The 21212-nt window shown below is 40.7% G+C and overlaps 2 protein-coding genes and 1 long non-coding RNA gene across 5 annotated transcripts in view; 1 reads left to right on the top strand and 2 right to left on the bottom strand.

Annotated features, from left to right (window-relative positions):
* The window catches only part of LOC145442840 (glutathione synthetase-like), a 350056-nt gene that overhangs the window by 3765 nt on the left and 325079 nt on the right, over positions 1-21212 (bottom strand). Inside the window, exons 2-7 of one of the 3 annotated variants that reach the window (XM_080320861.1) lie at positions 5024-5220; positions 4798-4943; positions 3606-3678; positions 2460-2884; positions 2331-2400; positions 501-692 (exon numbers count right to left, since the gene is read on the bottom strand). In XM_080320861.1, coding sequence (XP_080176987.1) covers positions 501-692; positions 2331-2400; positions 2460-2884; positions 3606-3678; positions 4798-4943; positions 5024-5158 — 1041 coding nt within the window. In that variant the 5' untranslated portion in view covers positions 5159-5220. The remainder of the gene's footprint in view (positions 1-500; positions 693-2330; positions 2401-2459; positions 2885-3605; positions 3679-4797; positions 4944-5023; positions 5221-21212) is intronic. The other 2 variants (XM_080320864.1, XM_080320863.1) reach the window with 2 other exon arrangements.
* The window catches only part of LOC145442999 (uncharacterized), a 445110-nt gene that overhangs the window by 303391 nt on the left and 120507 nt on the right, over positions 1-21212 (top strand). The gene's annotated exons all lie outside the window — the stretch shown is intronic.
* LOC145442816 (ATP-dependent RNA helicase DDX51-like) lies at positions 5221-8025 on the bottom strand. Its single transcript, XM_080320829.1, has one exon. It carries the CDS (start codon positions 7409-7411, stop codon positions 5582-5584), a length of 1830 nt encoding a protein of 609 aa, XP_080176955.1. The 5' UTR covers positions 7412-8025; the 3' UTR covers positions 5221-5581.

The following is a 21212-nucleotide window of genomic DNA, read 5'->3' as shown; positions in this document are numbered from 1 at the left end:
ATTTTCTTGAGAATCAATTGATGGCTATTACATCAGGTTTGTTTAGTAGTGTAAATGGAGATTAAACAATGCTTTGCAAAATTATGTAAAAATTAATTACCACTTTGTCGCATTTGCTTTGTTCATTACAGCAGGCTTTTCATAAACACTTCGCTATTATATAGTGATACTGATAGGGGTTGGAGTTTTCATTTAGTTACTGACATCTTCATAATGTGCAGTCTCTGCAACTCGTTTGAACTACCCTAAAAGTTCCTCGCTGTGTTTGTGACTGAAGTAACTTTGAGTGAGTTAAGTTTGGGATGCGTGTTGCGGGATATAACATTTAGGCTACAACTGCTTCAATCTCTTGGGAGGTAAAATATCTTCGTAATTATTTTATTGTACAGTAGGCTAGTTTTTTCTGCGTGCCTAGACTCATCCTCTAGACTTGACCACTAGATCTAAATTTATCCAGGGTTAGGAATCTCTGATTTAGTACTTTGCGGAAGTATGATTACCATTTCCAGTCCGTAGAATCCCACAAACGTATCCCTGATTCTTTTTACCGAATTGCGGTCCTTGATAAATCTTTCTACCATGTTCGGCTGTGAGAGAATCTGTTGCATTTTCTTCGCACCCACCAATTGGTGAGCGACACACGGGCAGTTGATCGCAGTACTGGTATCCAGGAGGAGTCGCGCATCCCATTCCTGGAAGTGAGGAATCGGAATACTAACTTACAACTTGTACTTATTCATTGATAAAATAACAAGAAAATTTCAAATTTTTTCGTTAACAAAAAAAAATTCAACAGACGCTATTAATAATATTGATGTGTATAGTTTTTAACCTTTCCAAAGCCATTGGTAGTTTGTTAGCAAAGTTGGCCCGCGAGAAGGTTTTGAGTGGCCCACAATGTAATTCTCGAAATTAGTTATAGCCTAATATCAAATAAATCAATTGGCCACGTAATTTATTGTGAGCTTGCAAGACCAACCGAAAATTTGATCACCCTGACCACAAACTTTGGGATGTTGATTACTAAAATATCAGTGAAGCTGAATGGAACACAATGAAGTGCGGTTAGTTTGGAAGGAAAATAGTGTTGTGCAACTATATTCCTGGATTGTGAGTTGCGACTCTGGTTGACATAACGTGTATTGGATCAACCTAAATGGACATAAGCACCAGCGTCATTTGTGTGTATGATGAATAAAGCAACTTTTTCCGGGATAGCGGTAGGGGGCGTTTGGTTGGTTGCCTAAGAGGCGTTGTGTAAAGAAAGTTTGGAAAACACTGCCTTAACACTTAGACGTAGGAAGTAGATTTAGGTCCGTGCTCTTATTAAGAATATTCCAGGCGTTGCAGGTTCGCGTCAAAGTCGCAGCACCTTGGGGCGCCCCGACGAACTACAAAACGAAATCAGAAAAATCACTAAAAAAGGACATCAACATTCAAGTGGCCCATGCAATAGTATGTCAATCTCATGTGGACCTTTGGCCGAAAAGCTTACGGTCAACAGTCATGGAAATTTTCGAATAAGATTTCATAAGCTTGATGACTCAGGGTATCATATATTTCAGATGTCGAATTCTGATGTTTATGATGAGTATAGCGATAGGGTTACCATACGTCCTCCTTTAAAAGGATTTGTGCTCTTTTTTGACTTTTTTGAAAGTATCCTCGGAGGATGCCCGTTTGTCCTTTTTTCTTGAGATTTTGTCCTCTTTTTTGAAAATTTAGGTCAGATTTGGAGCAAATTGCGAGTGATATGCCGTAAAATGCCGTATTTCGGAGTGACAAACGGTTATTTTAGCTCTGGGCGGACAGATGACTTTTTCTTTTTTTCTAGTCATCCACCTAGCAATGCGGGAAGAAAAGCGGTATTTTGAGCTCTGAGCGGAAAAGATGACCTTATTTTTTTTAGTCGACCGATCACAAAGTGGGAAAATTTTTCACCGGTTTTTGAGAATTCCTCTCCAGTTTTGCAAGTCTCAAATTTGTGAAAAAGCGTCCTCATTTTAGATTTCCAAAATATGGTAAGCCTAGTATAGTGATACATTCATAAGGAGCACATGAAAAATCAACATCGAGGGTACCGAATTGTATTGAGAATAAAATGTTGAGGTCTCCTATGTAAACAGATAGTCCAAGTGAGAAATCAGGTCAGGTTGAATGATCAAATTATACTCAGAAGAAAATGTGAGTCTGTCAATGGATATTATGATAGAAAAAAATTGAGAATCACTATTTTACAAAATTCTTGGTGTTGCAGAACTTCAGTATACAATTCATTTATATATATTCATATCGAAATAGATAAAAAATACCGAGTCAAATATACTGACCTTCTCTGAATGATAATGATCCGGCGAATATCCGGCCCGATAGTAAACAAAGCCTACTTTTTGATCATTACTGTGGATAGAAGAAGAATATTAATACCAAAACACGTCCAAGGAAGCAGAATATCATACATAACCATATTTCCGTCATCATCATGGTCGCCGAGCTCTGATATTTGCGTGAGAGTGTATCGTTTGACGACAATGTCCGGTTGTATTTCGCAGATTCGAAACTCTAACGCCCGTTGGTCGAATATATTATTTTCTATTTCCGTTATAACGAACACAACAACCGCAGAGTTATCGCCGTAGAGGTCCCAAGCGTTCACGATGGACTGCGCTAGGTTTTGCAGCGCCTTATTTTGCGGCAGCGATGTCGCCACATCCTCAAATCCCGCGTGTCTGAGAGTGTAACCATGGAGAGATCTCGTTTTCTCCGTTCCGATCCCTCCGAAACTGGATGCGATCATGTTGACTTCGATTTGCTTCAAACTCGGTTCGCTCTCATCTGTTTTGTTGAACATATAATCGGAACGGATGATTGCCATTGCAGTCTTCTGAAAGTGAACAACAAACATATGGATGAAGGTCATGGCAGTACATCAGCGAGAACAAATTTGAGGGGGCGGAAAGCCTTCGGAGAGTAATGATTAGAGCATGACCGATATTGGACTTTTGACCTGATATCAATTATATCGATGACCCCAACATTTATGCAGTCAATATTCAAAAGATATGGCATCTAGCTTGGGGGCATTTGCATTTCCAAAACATCAGAGCATTCATTTCAACAGCTTTGCTTGGACATGACACAAACTAAAACGGCCGCATCGGGACACATGTAAGCTATATTAATCATACAGTCGGGGTGTTCAAACTACAGAGAAACATTGTGTGACCTGCGAGGAGGTGTCAATATTGTATGGTGTGCGGCGGCAGAAATGGGTTTTTAATTTAGCTTATGATCTGGTTCATTGCATCCAATCAAGTGGGCTCAATAGTCTCAGAATGCTTCAGAAGATGAGAACCACTCGTCTCGTCTAAACCCCAACGGCTCTCAACACATGATCTTTGGGCGATGAATCTAGATTTTGATGTGCCAATATATGGCAGTTGAAAATATTGAACATGTTCAACAACTTGTAGGCTTGGTATGCATGAAAGGCCAAATAAATCACATGCTAAGGTAGGCCCTAGCTACATAACTATATGTAAATCATTACAGTGGAAAACTTGTTGGTTCGTTCAAAATTACCAACAAATAATCTTAAATCTCACCTTGGGTTTTTCTAAAAGTGCAGTTTCGTAAATCTCGAACAGTCTCCTAGTAAAGTCATCACTGTGAATAATGCTGAAACATGAATAAAATTGTTGAATGATTGTCTCGAAATGATAGTATCCCTGTGTCTGCAATGAGACATTGAGAAATTTTGGTAGGAAAGAAATAAAGTCTATCATTCTCTGTAATAATTAGGCTTTCATTGAATCAGTCTACTCTATATGTTAAATTCAACTCTCTTCTATAGAAGTTGATAGGGTTTTTACCTATCAATATTTGAATAGTAGTGCCACTAGTTCACTGAAACCAACTAGTTTCATAAATTATTATTAGTGTCATGCAAGAGTTCCTTCTGGCTTACTGCAGATCAGTGGTTCCCAACGTGGGCGATATCGCCCCCCAGGGGGCGATTTGGCGGCCTAGGGGGGCGAAAATGATGAAGGGGGGCGATAGGGGGGCGAAAATGGACAAAGGGGGCAACGGGGGGCGAACGACAGACAGACAGACAGACATTTTATTGCTTCGTCAAACATAAAAAGTTGACTGGAGGTGACGATATGGCCTATAAAAAATAGCAAAGGGGGCGATAGGGGGGCAATGACGCGTTAAAACGGCTATAATTGGAGCCAAGACGGAGAAATGACCTTTTTTTAGTTAACTCACGGAAATTCAGTTGCAAAAGAGTAAAATTCGACAACGAGAGGAAAAGTTGACCTTTTTTTTTAGTCAACCTGCCGATGATTACAGATTGTATACCGATTTTCCGGTTCACAAAATCTGGGGGGCGATGATCGGCGTTGAGCTTGAAAAGGGGGCGATGAGTCGAAAAAGGTTGGGAACCACTGCTGTAGATTATTCAAAGAAGTTAATTTGTGGCAGTGAATGGGTACCAATCCTCAGTCCAGTAATGTAATACATACACGCGGGTAGGTTAATATATATCGTGAATAAGCTGCTGATAGAGATAGTAGATCGCTAGGCCCATAGCCCAGTATCTCAAACAACTAAAAACGTCAGGGAGTACACGGCCCTGATGTAACAGAGGAATATAATGGGCCATTTCAATGTTACACATTAAAGCTAACTGAATATACACTGCCATATGCAACACCCCCAGAACATAGTTCAATGACTTGAAGAATCGTTACAATGAAAAAATGCCAATATACAATGAATGTAATTACATCTTACGTGGAAAAAGCAGACTTCATAAATTCCGGATCCTGACTGATCGCGTGCATAAGGAAATTGAAGTCTTTCTGCACAGAAATTGCTTGCTCATACAAATTCTTCGGTACTGGAGATGGTAAGAGCGTGAACGGCGCATGTTGAACAACCTAAGAGCAAAACAAAAGTATGTTTTTTATCTAGATATAGTAGCCTACCTGTATGCGACTTTATAAAAGCAGTAACTCACATCGGATGATGTTGGCTTCAACCGCGTTCTCATTACAATCCCATTACAGATGGCATAGTCCACAGCATCAAGAACCAATTGGCCAACAGACCTCTGTTCCAGAAACTTGGAAAGCTTCACAGCCGCAGCATCCATCGCCTAGAAACCTAGCTTCAAAAGTAGCTGATATACCGCCAATGACAAATAACTGAATCAACCTAAAGCAGAAATGAGAAAATTTTTCGGTCAAATTTATTCCCCTTGCCAAAATCTTTACGCTCGACAATATAGACAATTCATTGGCACATGCACAGCACTGTTATTCCACAAGATAAACTAGACATTACAATGAAAGTCATACTGTGCCAGAGGAATGAGGTTACATCATAAGCCATTGCCTTTCCGCAGAGTAATAAGCTGCTTCTGTAAACAAGTCTCATATCACCTGGCTTTTCAATTGAACAATACTACAATCACCATGAATCAGCAAAACTATGATATTGTGAACAGCATTTGAACAGTGCAAACACGCCATTCTCTCTGGGCTTGGAAATGAGTCAGCAAATAATTTCACATATTTCACTGCTCTTTAGATTTGGAGGACATTTTTTGGCAGTATGACAGGGCATTTTCGTATTCACCATATATTTTATCATTCCACTTGTTATCGTGAGTATCTGGAATGGATAGTTTGGCTTTTTGAAATAATTTCTTGAAAGACTGCATATCGTCTTCCGTTACAAGGCTATACGCGGATCCCTTTTTGCCAGCTCGAGACGCACGGCCAGCTCTGTGAACATATGCTTCAATATATTGAGGTATATCGTAAATGATAACGACTTCGATATCAGTAGCATCAATACCGCGGGCAGCCACGTCCGAAGATACCAGGCAACAGCTTTTGGACGTGGTGAATTGGGCCATGTTCTGTTTTCTTGACTTTTTACTGAGTAGCGATGAAAATTCAATGCACGGCATTGCAAGCATGTTTTTCGAAACATAGTAATTCATAACTAAATGTAGCCTCCTCGCAGACTCGGCTGTACCGGTGAAGCAAAGCGCTTTTTGCACATTCAAGTTTGCCAGTAAACTGACTACAGTGAAAGGTTTGTCATTTGCTTTACACGCGACACTGTACTGAGATAACGTTGGGGGTAATACATATTGGGAAGGTCTACGGCTGGAGGCGACGGGTTTAGGTACAAACAGTCTGGGTTGAAACAAGTCAAGATCCTTCAATTTTTCAGGATCAGGATTAAGTGTCGCCGAGAATAGCAACTTCTGGACATGTCTTCCCGGTTTACACAATTCCCTGAGAGCAATACGGCTTGACGAATTCCAATGTGGCACTTTATTTTTGAGTTTATTAAGCCACGATTGCTTCAGCAAATCCAAAATACGGTCAGCTTCGTCAATAACTAAGAACCGTAATTCTTCCATATTCAACAATCCAGGAATTTCAAGTAAATGCGCAAAACGTCCCGGTGTGGACACAATGATCTCCGGAAACCTTGTAATGTTGTACTTTGATTTCTTTCCCAACAACTGCATATCACTGTCAACTTGTCCGTTGCCGAGCAGAGCACAGAATATATCTAGTCCCTTGCTCACGCTCAGAAATATTTCATGCACTTGCTTTGCCAATTCAATTGTCGGTATTATTATCAGAGCAGCAGTACCATGAGGTTTATACTGCAACATGTACTGAACGATTGATATCGCGAACACCAATGTTTTCCCACTGCCGGTGGGAGAACACACACAAATATCATTTGGTCTGGTCATCTTTCCGCCAATGAAACTGTTCAAGACTGTAGGTATCACATCAGTTTGCACAGGGAACAGCCTAGTTACCTTCAAACTTTTCAAATTTTCCATGATCGCCGAATCGATTGTCGATAAAATTGAATTTGTAGCAAGAGAGTCTCCAGCAGAGTTGATGTTGTCAATGTATTTCGGATACTTGATCCATTCTGGTAATCCATCGCGAATTGATCTAGCCAAATCAGTAGAAAGCAATTTGTTTGACGATTTCAATTGTTTTCGGAACATGGAAAGTGGGTCGTACACGCCATGCTCAACAGTAGGCAAATTCTTGACGTCTTCAGGTGTACAGCTGTCCTTATCTAACTTATCTGTGACGTGAGATGTGTCAGCGGTGGTAGGTAAAGGGGGATAGTCTGCTCCTTTTTTAGGGGTTTTAGATTTTGGTACAAGTGGATCAACTTTCATATCATCATCTTTTATAGCATCCACTTTTGGTTCTGTAATATTACAATCCGACAGTTTCCTTTTGCGAGACAGGCCTTTACGTTTTGCAGCATCCGCTTTCAAACTTTTCAATATAATGTCTCTGCTAGCTGTTGATTTTTCCTCCTTTTCAACATCATATCTTTCAATCGCAAACATTCTACAATATCAGTTGACTAGGATTAATCTGTCAGAAAACAGGGTGATTGTGTCCGAGAGGAAGATGTGAAACGTAGTCTCGTCTCTACGAGCAATAAATTTTACAAGTAGCAGGCGATTTACTTTAGAATACAGTGCGATCTCCCGACTAAGACTTGTAAAATTTCCCAATAATGAACCTGCTGAGTGGCTAAAAAGAGCTGATCACATTTGCTCTGGCATAATCAATTTTCGTGGCTATATTGAGAATCGAGATTAAATAATAGCTTAAACCAGGTGTCACCTCATTTGAGATTTCGTAAACATTTTGAATGATGAATGACGTGCCCCGTGATCCCGCGTGAGTTGGCGACCCCGGGCTTAAACAAACAAAACACCTTGATTATTAAAACAAATTGGGGATTAAATAGGAATTCGAAAGTTACCTAACACGACATAAATGAATATCACTGAAGTGGTCCTGGCGGAATTTCGGCGGAATGTTTGCACTGAGGTGAAACATGGCGAATGATCACGTGAAACATTATGGTGAACGAATAGTCAATATTAACCCCTGGCGTATCAAGTGGTCGGAAATGTCGACTTCTCGGGAGGAATTTTTGACTAATCACGACTAATTTATTGGAAAACTGAATTTGAAGACAGATTTGATGCAGCGTTATTTCCTCGTTATTCGCTATTTTAATAAATCATAAAATTATCACACAAACGGTATTGGATTATTCTTCATTACAAAATGATTTTCAGAGTCTACATAGTCCTGGCTTATTCAAAATATGAGACCGATATTTGTGTACAATTGAAGAGCATATTTATATTGAAATATACCCGAATGGTAATCGTTAACAACTGGCAGAGGATTGGAAAGGACATTGTATACCAACACACGCATCACCAAATATGACGTCACCGGCCTGCAATTCCGAATGACCGGGGCTCAATGTAGTCTACTATTCAATGTCCATGCAGCATGATGCACCGTATTCAATCAACTCTAAACGACGGACCGCGGAACAGCAGTACCAGTCAGAGAGAGAGAGAGAGAGAGAGAGGGATATTTATTTCTTCGTCAACCGGATTAAACAGAATGAGTATGCAAAAAAAAATACTCAAACCAAAAAACAAACACATATACATTAATAATAGCGTGTAACTGGCTTTATAACGGTATAGACGGGTGCCGGCGATATGATCGTTACGATCTTCATGTCAAGCCGGAACCTAGGAGATTAGAAACAAGTATATAGATACCAGAGATGAGCGGATTTGAAATTTCTATGTCCTAATCCAATCCAAATCCGAACCTTCAAATCCTAATCCATAACTTTTACATATTCAAGTCCATCATCATCATCATCATTGGTTTATTAGCAATTTTATCAGTTCAATACACCACAAAAAATGCGATACAATGAAAAGACAGGAAGATGTCGAAGCGACAAGGAGTAGTCTATGGAATCTAACACCCACCTTGGCCTAGGCGATGTAAAGAGGAGGCATGCACATTGAATGAAAGTAAAGAAGATAGTATAGAAAAAGAATGCGACAAGAAATAGGGCGGCATGTCATGGGAAGCGAGATCGATAGGTCAGTCGTGGTCCGGTAATCTTGAGGATGGACTGTATTTATTTAGTAGTAATTGTTTGTATTTCGACTTGAATGTGGACATGCTCGTCGACTGTCTGATGGCCGGCGGGATACTGTTCCACACATCAGGTCCGGCATATTTGATGGAGCGATGATCTTTTCGGTCGATCATATGATATTTGGACGACGTGGACGCGCGTGTGTTGTACTTGTGCGCTTTTGATTCAGAGGTAAAGAAGTCATTGAAATATTCAGGGCAACGACCGCAGTGAAACTGATACATATACTTGGCGATTTCTAGTTTCCGCATATCTTCTATGTTTAGGACGCCAAATCTCTTCAGCAGCGACTTATTGGATGGGCAGCCAGGCGCCTTTGGAGCCCTAGCTATGATTCGGAGTACTTTATGCTGTAGTTTCTGCAGTGGCTTGAGTGCAGTTTTACTGGCAGCCCCCCAACAGAGGATGCCATAATGTAACTTCGATTGGATTAAGGATTTAAAGAGTATCAGAAGAACCCATGCTGGCATGAAGCGCCCAAGGCTGTAGAACAGGCCGCACTTCGGTGATAATTTAGTTTCTAGGGACTGAATATGACTCTTCCAGGACATGTTCGAGTCCAGTAAAACTCCGAGATATTTGGCATTATCTGTGTTGTCCAATCCTAATCCGATTCCAACTGGAAATTCAGCAAAAAATACTAATTTATGCAATGAAGGGATTCGAAAATTTTCTTTCACAACCAACGATTCACTTGATTCAAGATAACTTAGTGACATTAAGTACAATCATCATCATCATCATTGGTTTATTAGCAATTTTATCAGTTCAATACACCACAAAAAATGCGATACAATGAAAAGACAGGAAGATGTCGAAGCGACAAGGAGTAGTCTATGGAATCTGACACCCACCTTGGCCTAGGCCAGTGGTTCCCAACCTTTTTCGACTCATCGCCCCCTTTTGAAGCTCCACACCGATCATCGCCCCCCAAATTTTGGGAAACTATAAAAACAGCACTTCGTCAGCCCCCCAAACATTGGTCTTTGGCCCCATAGGGTGATAAACCAAACCCCAGACCCCCCCTCGGCCAATGGGCCTTTTGTCGCTACATATCAGCTATACCCTATTTCATGTACTTTTTGGTGAGACACCGTATTTCGCCTAACCGCGCGAAGCGCGACAAATTTATATAATTCATGTTTGAATCGGTCAATATGGTCAGGAATTGCATATATATTGCTATCAATTTTTTTTATCCTCCTTCTGCTCGCGTAATCAGATTTACTGGTAGAGTTGAGTGTGGTGTGCTGGCAAAGGTAGGACCCCTAAATAATAATTATTAATTAAGCATCTTCAGGCGGAATCTTTGTTATATTTACTTCGTTAAATGATGCTATTTCGTGACCTCCTATATCTGCTATGTCAGAAGATATGGAAATCGTCAAATCGTACCAAACTAAAAGACGCACGTGATTTAAAATTGGTATTTCTGTACTGGCAAATAATTTTTTCCTTGCGGGATGGCATTTGCCCTGTAGATTTAAGGTCGGAACATTCAACGCCAGCCATCGAGGCGCCTATGGACGATTAAAGACATATGCATGTATATCGAATTTTTCGGTCAGCACAAGGGCATTCTTTTTCGGCCAAGGCCTTTTCGTTGCTGATCGTTCTGGCACACTTCTCGGAGTCGCATATTACATGGCCTTTAACTTCATATGTCTTGGTGCGCCGTGGCGCAGTAATGGCCGACGCCGAAGTCTCCTATTTCCATAAATCATCCGTATATTTTTGTTGGGTGACGGGTACCCCAAAATCAAGTTATATGATATTAATAAATCGCGCACAGCGCGAAGAATTTCTGAAAAGTTGCATGAATTTCTATAAGATTTTGGCCCCCCTCGAGTTCGGGCACCCACGCCCAATTGAGGAGTTTGGGATGCGGTAGTTACGGTCATGACTCCAATATAGCCGTTTTAACGCGCCATCGCCCCTATGGCCCCCTTCGTTGCTTTCGCCCCCTATCGCCCCCTTCGTCCGTTTTCGCCCCCCTATCGCCCCTATCGTTATTTTCGCCCCCCCCCCTAGACCGCCAAATCGCCCACGTTGGGAACCACTGGCCTAGGCGATGTAAAGAGGAGGCATGCAGACTGAATGAAAGTAAAGAAGATAGTATAGAAAAAGAAAGCGACAAGAAATATGGCGGCATGTCTTGGGAAGCGAGATCGATAGGTCAGTCGTGGTCCGGCAATCTTGAGGATGGATCGACTGTATTTATTTAGTAGTAGTTGCTTGTATTTCGACTTGAATGTGGACATGCTCGTCGACTGTCGGATGGCCGGCGGGATACTGTTCCACACATCAGGTCCGGCATATTTGATAGAGCGATGATCTTTTCGGTCGATCATATGATATTTCGACGACGTGGACGCGCGTGTGTTGTACTTGTGCGCTTTTGATTCAGAGGTAAAGAAGTCATTGAAATATTCGGGGCAACGACCGCAGTGAAACTGATACAATAACTGATCTGAATAAAGTTTGTCGCCATTCGCCACACGACATTTCAATCTCCCAGAAAATAGGTCAATCCAATCCAAATCCTAATCCGTTCTGAAAAAAATGTCTAATCCAAATCCGACAAAATTTCACAAATCCTGTTCTTTTAAAACCTAATCCTAATCCATCTCTGATAGATACATACACTCACGCTTACTAGTTATGGTGGTCAGAGATGAGCGGATTTGAAATTTCTATGTCCTAGTCCAGTGGTTCTCGACCTTTTCGTCTTCACGGACCCCTTTTTGGCCGCCACGGGCCCCCGCGGACCCCCACAAGTTTTCGTTCAAAATTAGCTCAATAGGCCATTTGCAGGACTTCGATCACGTGACTAGATACGCATAGCAACCACGAATAGACACTTACGTGACCTTTGACACGAACCAACCAGGTTGCAGCAGGATGTAAACAAAGAACAAGGCCGGGCAAGCTTACTATGAGCTCTTATGGAAAAAGGTTGAAAAATGAAGGTTTTAAGTAAAATTACGTTGAATTGGGGATGACTGGCCTTAAGGAATAGTAATAGCGTAGAGCTAGTATGTAGTTGCAGCTTTTAGTCTAGGATGAACATGAATGGTGGCAAGTACGCATCAGCGTGCTGTGTCCAAATGCATGGATTTCTGACAACTTTTCGGATTAAGCGACGATTGTTGTATACTATAATATAGGATTGTGGTAATGCATACTTTGACGACTTCATAGGCTCCAGGTCTCGAGCGAAATTTTCAAGCATATCTCATGTTCAGAATTATATGCTATAAAATACAGCTGCTGCCACACATCACAATTTTGGCGTATTGATTATGAAACTTGAAAGCTATGGAGATTCTATCAAATTTCTGGATTTGAGTGGAACAGCATCTTCTTCTAACACCGCGGAGAAAACTACGAGGTATTTCATGGAGCGCTACGTACACTGGTTAGAGACAAAGATTGAGGAGACAATCCACTCTTTGTGGAAGCAATATTCTAGTGAACAGCCAATGTTATCGCAACTTGCGGAAAAGTGAGATATCGCACGGAATGGAAACACACATTCTCAGAAAATCCATCAATTACTTCGTTTCCATGCTCGGCCGACGGTCGGCCGAAAGGCCATGACGCATGCGTTGTACATGTCGGCCGTGTTTCCCTGAGCAGCCGTATCCCAACCGCGACTTGGCCGAACTAGGTGGGCGTAGCGTTCGCGATGAATTTTTTGGCTTACTTACTCAGTAATAATTTCATAATAATCACAAGATTGCGATAAAATGACTCGGGAGGAATGAGCCGAGACGGCTTGGAGCGGTCATTCAATCAAACAACCCACTTTGACCTTGAACACGTAGGCCTAAATCAATCCAGCATGTAAAATGGTCATGATGAATCACTTGCTTAAAACTGAGAGAAGATAGGATAAGATGGAAAAAAGATGAAAATTGGGTGTCACATCTTAGTATGTGTGAGATATAGATATGGTATATCGTGGTCCGATAATTTCGAATGCAGAATAGTAACTTGTCCATTAGTCACTACTGTTTCGTCGTCGTGATTCAGACATGAAACTCGAGTGTCCTGTTGATTATTTGCTTACCAGGAGAATGTGAATAAGTTCACCTAGTTTGTGGTCAAACGGTAGTTTTATTGTAGCCATGCACCAGAACACAAGCCCGCGAATCGTGGCAGCAGCATATGTGAGCATATCGCGAAGAAGATTTCGGTAGCCTACGGGTAATTCGTAGCAGTACCGGTACTACTAATTTCCGTTGCAATCATAATTAATTTCCTGGTTTCCCGATGCGTCCAAGATCCGTCCGGAGTGCAGCCATGGTTGATTTGATACGAAAAGTGTATTGTAAGTAGCAGATAGCAATTTGCTAACCGAAGACACAGCGCACGGCTAAGCCGAAGAATTCACTCGATGGCCGACGAGTCGGCCGACGTGGGTGTGCTTGCGCAACAAAATTCTCTCGTTCGTCGGCCGAGTCTCTCGAAAATGGGCCCATAGGCCGAGCATGGAAACGCAGTAATTGATTCGTCTTGCACTTGTAACACAGGGTAAGTCAGGAAAATGACATTTTGTCAGAGACTCCTGCAATAGATATATTGTAACCCTGATTTATTTTCACCTTAGGTTCTGATATATGCTCTCATGCATATGCATTGATCAAGACAATCCAGCACCTGAAGCTACAAGGACTACATTGTGATTTGCATCAGCATCAGTGAGCTCGATCGTGATTGACAAGCAATCTCTCAACCGTACTCGCAACCGATCAACTCCTACCTCAAGGTAGATTTTGGTGTATCTGTAGTCTTCAGTTTTATAACATTCCACCAAACACAAATAATCCTAGAACATTTTCACCTGTAGAATCGTTCATTCCACAAATTGGGCATCTAAATGAGCTTCAATGCACACCACTGGAATATAGTATGAATAGACATGCACTGTTGGTACACATTGACCATGGCACCGCGCAATTACGATCCGTAGCATGCTATTAGGCATTACGATATTCACAATGGAACTGAATTTTCACAATTGCTGAATATGTTGCATCATTCTTTTTTAATTTTCAATCTCGAATATTAGAGTAAGCGATTAGTCCATATTTGGTTAGTTGATACACCATGCTGCATAGTATGACACCAGACAAAATTTTATACTCCTTGATTCTTCCGATCAGCTGTTCAATATGAATACGTTGTCTCGCCGTCTTTCTTGTTGTGGACCAGTCTGGCTCAGGCATTTGACGGTGTGTCAAATCATGTGCAGGAATATTTAAATCTAGATTCAATTTCTTGATTTCAGACTCAATAGTGAATCGAATCCCTTTTCTGCCATGATAGCATTTCCTGGTACACCATAGCTGAACTCCATCATTTTCTCACATTTCTTGTCGAATCCACATATTTCACTAATATTTCGATCTGAAATGGTTCCTGTGAACAGTTCCTGCACAAAAGTAAGTGCACCACAATCCATCAATCCTTTCAAAGCTGTATGTGATTTATTGACATTCAATAATCATTCTAGTTTTGAGAAATCATGAATGAATGCAAATGGTGCATTTTTAAGAACCACATATCTACATGGCTAAATCGAAATTTAATGAAGCAGTTACATACGATTGACCCAATGGTTTAATAATATCCTTACAGCAATACTATAAATTTGACGTCAGTAGGACAAGTCGGGCATTTCAGAAAGAATTTATTGTAGTCTAGCTTAACATTTCAGCTTCTCCGCATCTTTTGACATTATGATGCTCCTTTGAGAACTGAACTTCACTAGCAATAATTGTCCGTTAATTTGTCATTTTCCTGGACGAGCTTCCTGTTTTGTGCTTCTACTTCTTCCAGAGATTTGATTTTCTTGCGTTTTATCCATCGACTTCCTCTTTCTGCAGCTTCATTAAAGATATCCATCAAGCCTGCACAAAATATATAATATGTTTATTTTACACAGCAACACTGCTATGCAGGCACCTATCAAGGCGTACACGTCAGACTCATGCAACGTATCACCGCTACCAATTTCAACTATTCATCTCATTATTGAATATATTGCTCTCAACAATTTCAATCCATTACATGCCATCAAGCAGCAAAACTGGAGTGGAATAAACCGAGACACACACCAAGTCGATTGTGGCATCAAGTGTGACGACTGCATTTCAGATTGGACTCATTTTGAAACACAGAATTGTTTCATCTAAATTATGTCGCGATTCAATATTTTTGGTACAATAATAGATATGTCATTTTATTATTAAAATGAGAATTCAGATGACTACAATGAAGTCCACATGCCTTTACCCAGATTTTACATTCTTCCGTGCATGTTATTGGCTCTGGGAAAGGTACAAGCGCACACCAGGAACGGTCTGGGTAGCCATCTCCAAGTTACACAGGCTATTAGCACAGTGTTTATACGGCATTTGTCCTGATTGATTCAATACATGAGCTAGAACAAAAAATGACGATATCAGCTGGGAACGGATCATATTGCCTAACATAAATATCCAGGGTTGTAATGACTCGACTCGAGTCACGATTTTCTGATGACTCGACTTCACTCGAGTCATTTTCTCAAAATACAGAAATGACTCGACTCGAGTCAATTTGCGTATTGACTCGACTTGGACTCGAGTCATTGCGCATGACTCGAACCAAGTCATATGACTCGAGACTCAGACGACCAATACCGAAATTTCATTGTAATTTCGAACAATAGTAAAGAAACCACTCTATAGGGATTCCATCTATCGATACTGGTAATTGGAAATGCGACCAAAAACTGCTAATAGTGACGGAAATTAATATATTATAATTGGGAACCATTCGATATCATCAAACAGCGTTATAAAAGGTGGGTTTAACAAGACTTTATTTAACCAGTGTTGGGATGACTCGAGTCATGACTTGACTCGAGTCAGATTCGAGTCACCTTTTTCGTATGACTTGACTTGACTCGAGTCACTTGGCTAAAATGACTTGACTTGACTTGACTCGGTGTATCAGAAATATGGATTGACTCGTGACTCGGAGCAAAATCAACAAGTCAATTTCAAGTCATCAAGTAATCGGTGTCGATAAATATCACTGTATCTTGCCTATGTTCGGATTGTTCGCGTAACGCTGGTGTAACCCATGAGAGCGGCCGATCATTCAACGATCGTGAGTTCTTCTGGGCCTGCATTGTTCTCTCACAAATAAATTGACCGCAAACGAAGTGATCGAAGCTTACAACATACGTTGTCGTAAACTAGTAGTACAGTAATGAAGTAGCAAAATGACTATTTCTGTTCTCTTTTCGTACCTTAAGGAAACCTCTTGCTTTATTCAAATAAAATGCGAATATAGTTTGTATCAGGGCCGGCCAACCCGTGGCCCGCGAGAAGGTTTTCAGTGGCCCACGAGGTCATTTCCGAAATTTTTAATATCATCAAAAATGGATTGCACAGATTGTGAACTTGCAAGGCCAACCAAAAATTTGATTAGTCTGGCTGCAACACTTCAGATGTGATGACTAAAATATCAGTTCCGACGCATTGACGGATCCATCAGCCATTCACACATTGGTATGTCTTCGTACAATACAATAAAGCAGAATAATTTGCGGTAGATTTATCAAAGGTAAAAATTTTCTAGAAGCTTGGCGCAACATGTTGTCACTCGATTTCTTGTTTTTAATATTGTTGCCTTTTTGTGAAAATGGAAGAACACCTAATGTATCAGATTGAGTCTAACTATATTCGCGATTACGAGACAAAGTGTCATTCAACATATGCGACATTGCGTTTGCTCTCGCATTAAGACCGTCGACTATGAAACCTAGGCACGAAATGATTGACGCATGTTGGTCGCATCTTTCGATATCGATATGTCCATGCGCCGAATAGCCCATCCTCGCAAACTAGGCCCAGCGATATACAACAGGCCCGCAATATAGTCAAATTACAATATTATTGGCCTATGAACTTCAAAAAAATTCCGCGCCTTGCGCGGCTAGTGGCCCGCGCAATAATTCGTCAATCGAATGTGGCCTGTTTGCTGAAAAGGTTGGCCAGCCCTGGTTTATATAGTCCTCAGCCATTGACGTAGGCTCGAATTGTATAATATCAATTTGCAAAGGGGTATGTATTGCATCGTATCAATTAGTTTCTCTATTTCGGCTGGTAACTAATAGGGATGGTGTGAACCTCTGAAAGGTTCAGGTTCGTGTGAACGCGAACCTTTTTGAAAGGTTCTGTGTGAACACGAACGTGAACCTCGTGACGTCACGTGACGTCATATTGCTAATTCCAACCCTTTCTTTCAATGAAGTGATAGCCTAATATCCCCTATATTAATGTACACGATACCTAGCGAAGACTCGGCCCACATAATGCCACAATGCTGAAGTACATATCGGCGTTTTAAACGTCGCTAAATGTATCAACCGCGGTAATCAAAGGATATAATAATTGCATAAAATCAGTATATTCCGTCGCTTTGCCAACAATTTCGACGAGGACTTACGAAGGAATATAAGCTTACGCCTTAACGGTCTTAGCCAGACCGGACAATGTCTTCGGAGTCTGAGTATTGCTACATTGATATTGAGCAGAGTGTACAACGGGTTTCTATACTCGCTACCGATACCACAAACAACAAGTTATGCAGCAGTAGCACGCACCTTAAAGGGGCACTGCGCTCTAAGAATGATGTGGTCTCAAATTGAAGGTAAAAACGAACCAAAATTTTTGGCCGCGGCCATTTCCTTCAGAACGCCACCGTAATGGAGCTACAATTTATTGAAATTTCTACAAGACCAGCTGTCGCGGCTGCTTAACCCGTTACATGGCACGATAATGTCACCGTCGCACTTGCTCGACGCAATTAGGTAGTCACGCAGAGAACAAATTTTAGATAGTTGTCAGCCGATGTTATGAAGGAAATGTGTCTAAGTTTCGTATGCTTCATGAAGTTCGATTATTCAAAATGTTCTCGCAATAAATTCATTGAGTTTCAGAAACATACATTGCCTTCACTTGACTCTCTTGTTGTTACAAGAGCAAGTCTTGTATCATGAACTTGTTGGATTTTCACAATGTTGCTCAGTAGGTACCCTTGTCATATTCCACACTATGGCAACCTCTTAGACTGTTTGAACAGGACAGTCCTGCATTTTGGTCGTCTTCGGGCAATAAGTGAACGGGAATATTGAGTAGTGGACTTGTCTCTTGTTCTTTGCAGGACAGGTACAACCCTTCTCCGCTTTGTTTCAGGCATTCTTCAACTAAATTCTGGTCCTCCATCAAATTAGACAACTCAGTATTTTACAAATGAGCTGAAATTGTCCGGAGGCACTGGCATTGCACATTATATTCCTACTTAATCGATCTTTCACCAACGTTAACAAAACAAAAGCATCCCGGAAATGCATGCAATTTTCTCATTCATATAGCCTGACTAGCTGTAGCAGTGGGCCTATAGAGATAACAACACATGTACCAGAAGGTCGCACTGGCATATGTAGTTCAATACGACTGCCAAAAAGATATATTACCATGATATTTTTCACCTATAGACGGTAGTTTTCAACTGCAAACTCCACTAAAGGTACAATCATCACCTCAAAGCACTGCTTTACAATAAGAGCTAGGTAAAAAGTCTGGGGAATCCCCAATAATAAGGAGAATTATCCCCTGATCTTTGGGGGCTTTGAGGAAAAGGAAGATCACGATGAAGATGGCCAAAATTGCTCATAAAATTGTTTTTGTGTACTAAACCATCATTCGGATCACAATGGCCGAAGTTTCCGGACAATTTTTCAAATCTGAACAACCCTAATGCCCACTTACCTCACATGCGTAATAAAGGCATAAAAAATAAAGGCAATGTGGCAAAGTATGATTAGCAATTCAAGTCGCAAGAATCACACGTTTCATATATTTTTGTTATAACTAGGGCAAGTTTATGCAACTTTTGCAACTTTTTCTTACAGCTTCTGGAAGCTTCGTAAATACTCATAATGTATGTATTATAATGTATGTAGTATGGTGTTTTAATCTGTTTGTAGGAGTTTTATGTTGCAACTTTTTGCAACTTTTATCTATATTTTTCATGCAACTTTTTTCTGCAACTTTTATCAAGTATTGCGCAAAATATGCTATAAAACTATAATAAAGACTAAATTAATAGATTTCAAGTGACAATGCGGCCCATCATAGGCGCGGACGCAGGTATACTGGGTATGCAGTGTTTACCTAGCAATGTTTTCGGGTATGCGGCATACCCACTATTCCGTTAGTCATGAAACTCCCTGAACTAACTGGTAAATTGTGCGAACCCTATGTAAATAAAAATGTAACCATGATCGATTGAATAGCGAAGGAAGAAACGGAACAAGCAGACACCATGCAAATTTTAAACTGCTGGAACCTTTCGAGTATCTCATACCCTCATGATTTCAAAAAATTGTATAAATGCAACTTCTGCAACTTTTGTTAAAATTAAAAAAAAATGAAACTTTCTCAGGTTTTTAGTGCAACAAAAACTTGCCCTAGTTATAACCTTCTTTGCTGTCAATGTTACATTACGCATTATAAGGAGATATGTGTTTCAAATTGCTACGTGATACATTTCCAAATCCCTAATTCGTAAAACAAATCAATCAGTGCTCGCGATTACTATATGACTTATCATATCTTTCACCCATAAAGGATTAACGGGTATGCCAAAAAAGAAAGCCGAAAAGTGAAATTCAAAGAAGGTTTAGAGCAGTGAGGTAGCCTTCTTGCGGCTCTGATTGACATCTAAATATGGCACAATGGACGACAGTTGTTGTCTGCCGCTATGAATAGTTATAGTCAATTACTGTATATGAATCCTAAAATGACGGATATTAGTTACGGCTGAAGTCGTCCAAGAAAAGTTCTGAAAACCGGGAAAGAGAATTCTTGCAGACTAGCGTCAAACGCATGGATGAATACCGGTCAAACAAGGATATATCTTGAGTTCAGCTGGTCATAGACCTTTATATATCGTCTCTGTGAAGAGTAAATTTCGATACAATTTTAGTAACATCCACATAACGGCTCATACCCAAGTATAAATTGCAATAAGTCCAATATTACTCTGCGTATAATACCCCAAAAACTTGTGCTGGCTGTGCTGGAATGTACGAAGACTTGAAGAGCTATCACATAACGACATAATAGTATGGTGTAGTAACTATCTGCATTTTCAGTTTATTTCAATGCATAGCACTCGCCAATATGAGTGTATCAATGTTGAAATAACTGATATAGAATCTATAGAAGTCTATCTGCATGTAGGTAGCCTGCATGCAGAATAATAAATTTTCATTATACGTAGCCTGCACTCGAGTGTTTTCATGCGGCTGCATACGTACTCTGAAATTTGTCATGCGGCTCCGTCATCCACAAAGGTTGGGAACCACTGCTTTAGAGCACTAAACATTTGTATACCGGAGTCTGGGGTAAACCCACCCTTTCAGTTTTTGCGGAGCATGTCGCCGAAATTGAGGATTTTAATTAAATTCGGTCTTACGACAAATACACGAAACACTCGGCCAAGGGAGTACGCAGTTAAGAAAAATTGCAAGTTTCGCTCAACAGGAAGGCTATTTAAGTTACACACTGCTCCGAAGGCAGCGACCAAGTAAATAAGCTTTGTACTATTGCATATACATTTCAGTGCGGTGGTGCTCGAACTGGGGGCGTGAAAGCACTGCCTATACGGGAGGCATGACCGAATGCCATTCGCGGTGTTCTTGAAATGGCGCGGGGTTCCGTTATGTTATGGTCGATTGACATGAAGGACAATGCTAAAGTACTAAACAACGATATTATTCTGTAGCAGATAGCCACGAAGTACTAGCAGATTTTCAATATATTTATATGCCCATTGCGTGTTGCATCTTTTGACACAGCTTGTTTCTCTTACACTCAACGCAGTTTAGTACCATGTTACTAACTTTCTGTAATCGTTGCTGCTGTACGGTACAAAGAAATCTGTCATGTCTGGATACTGAACAGTTGGAGATTGAAATTGTAACACTGCAAAATGACCTCCACCTCAAAGCCCACCAGGCTGCAGCAAACTTTTGGTGCCTTTTTGAAATGGAAAAGTACAGTGGTGTATGCGCAGCAGCTAAGAAGGAT

Source organism: Botryllus schlosseri, chromosome 7 (assembly GCF_051294905.1).
Source record: "Botryllus schlosseri isolate E-star chromosome 7, Bs_hap1, whole genome shotgun sequence".
Taxonomy (NCBI): domain Eukaryota; kingdom Metazoa; phylum Chordata; class Ascidiacea; order Stolidobranchia; family Styelidae; genus Botryllus; species Botryllus schlosseri.
Note: the sequence above shows the minus strand (reverse complement) of the source record. Positions and strands in the feature narration are given on the sequence as shown.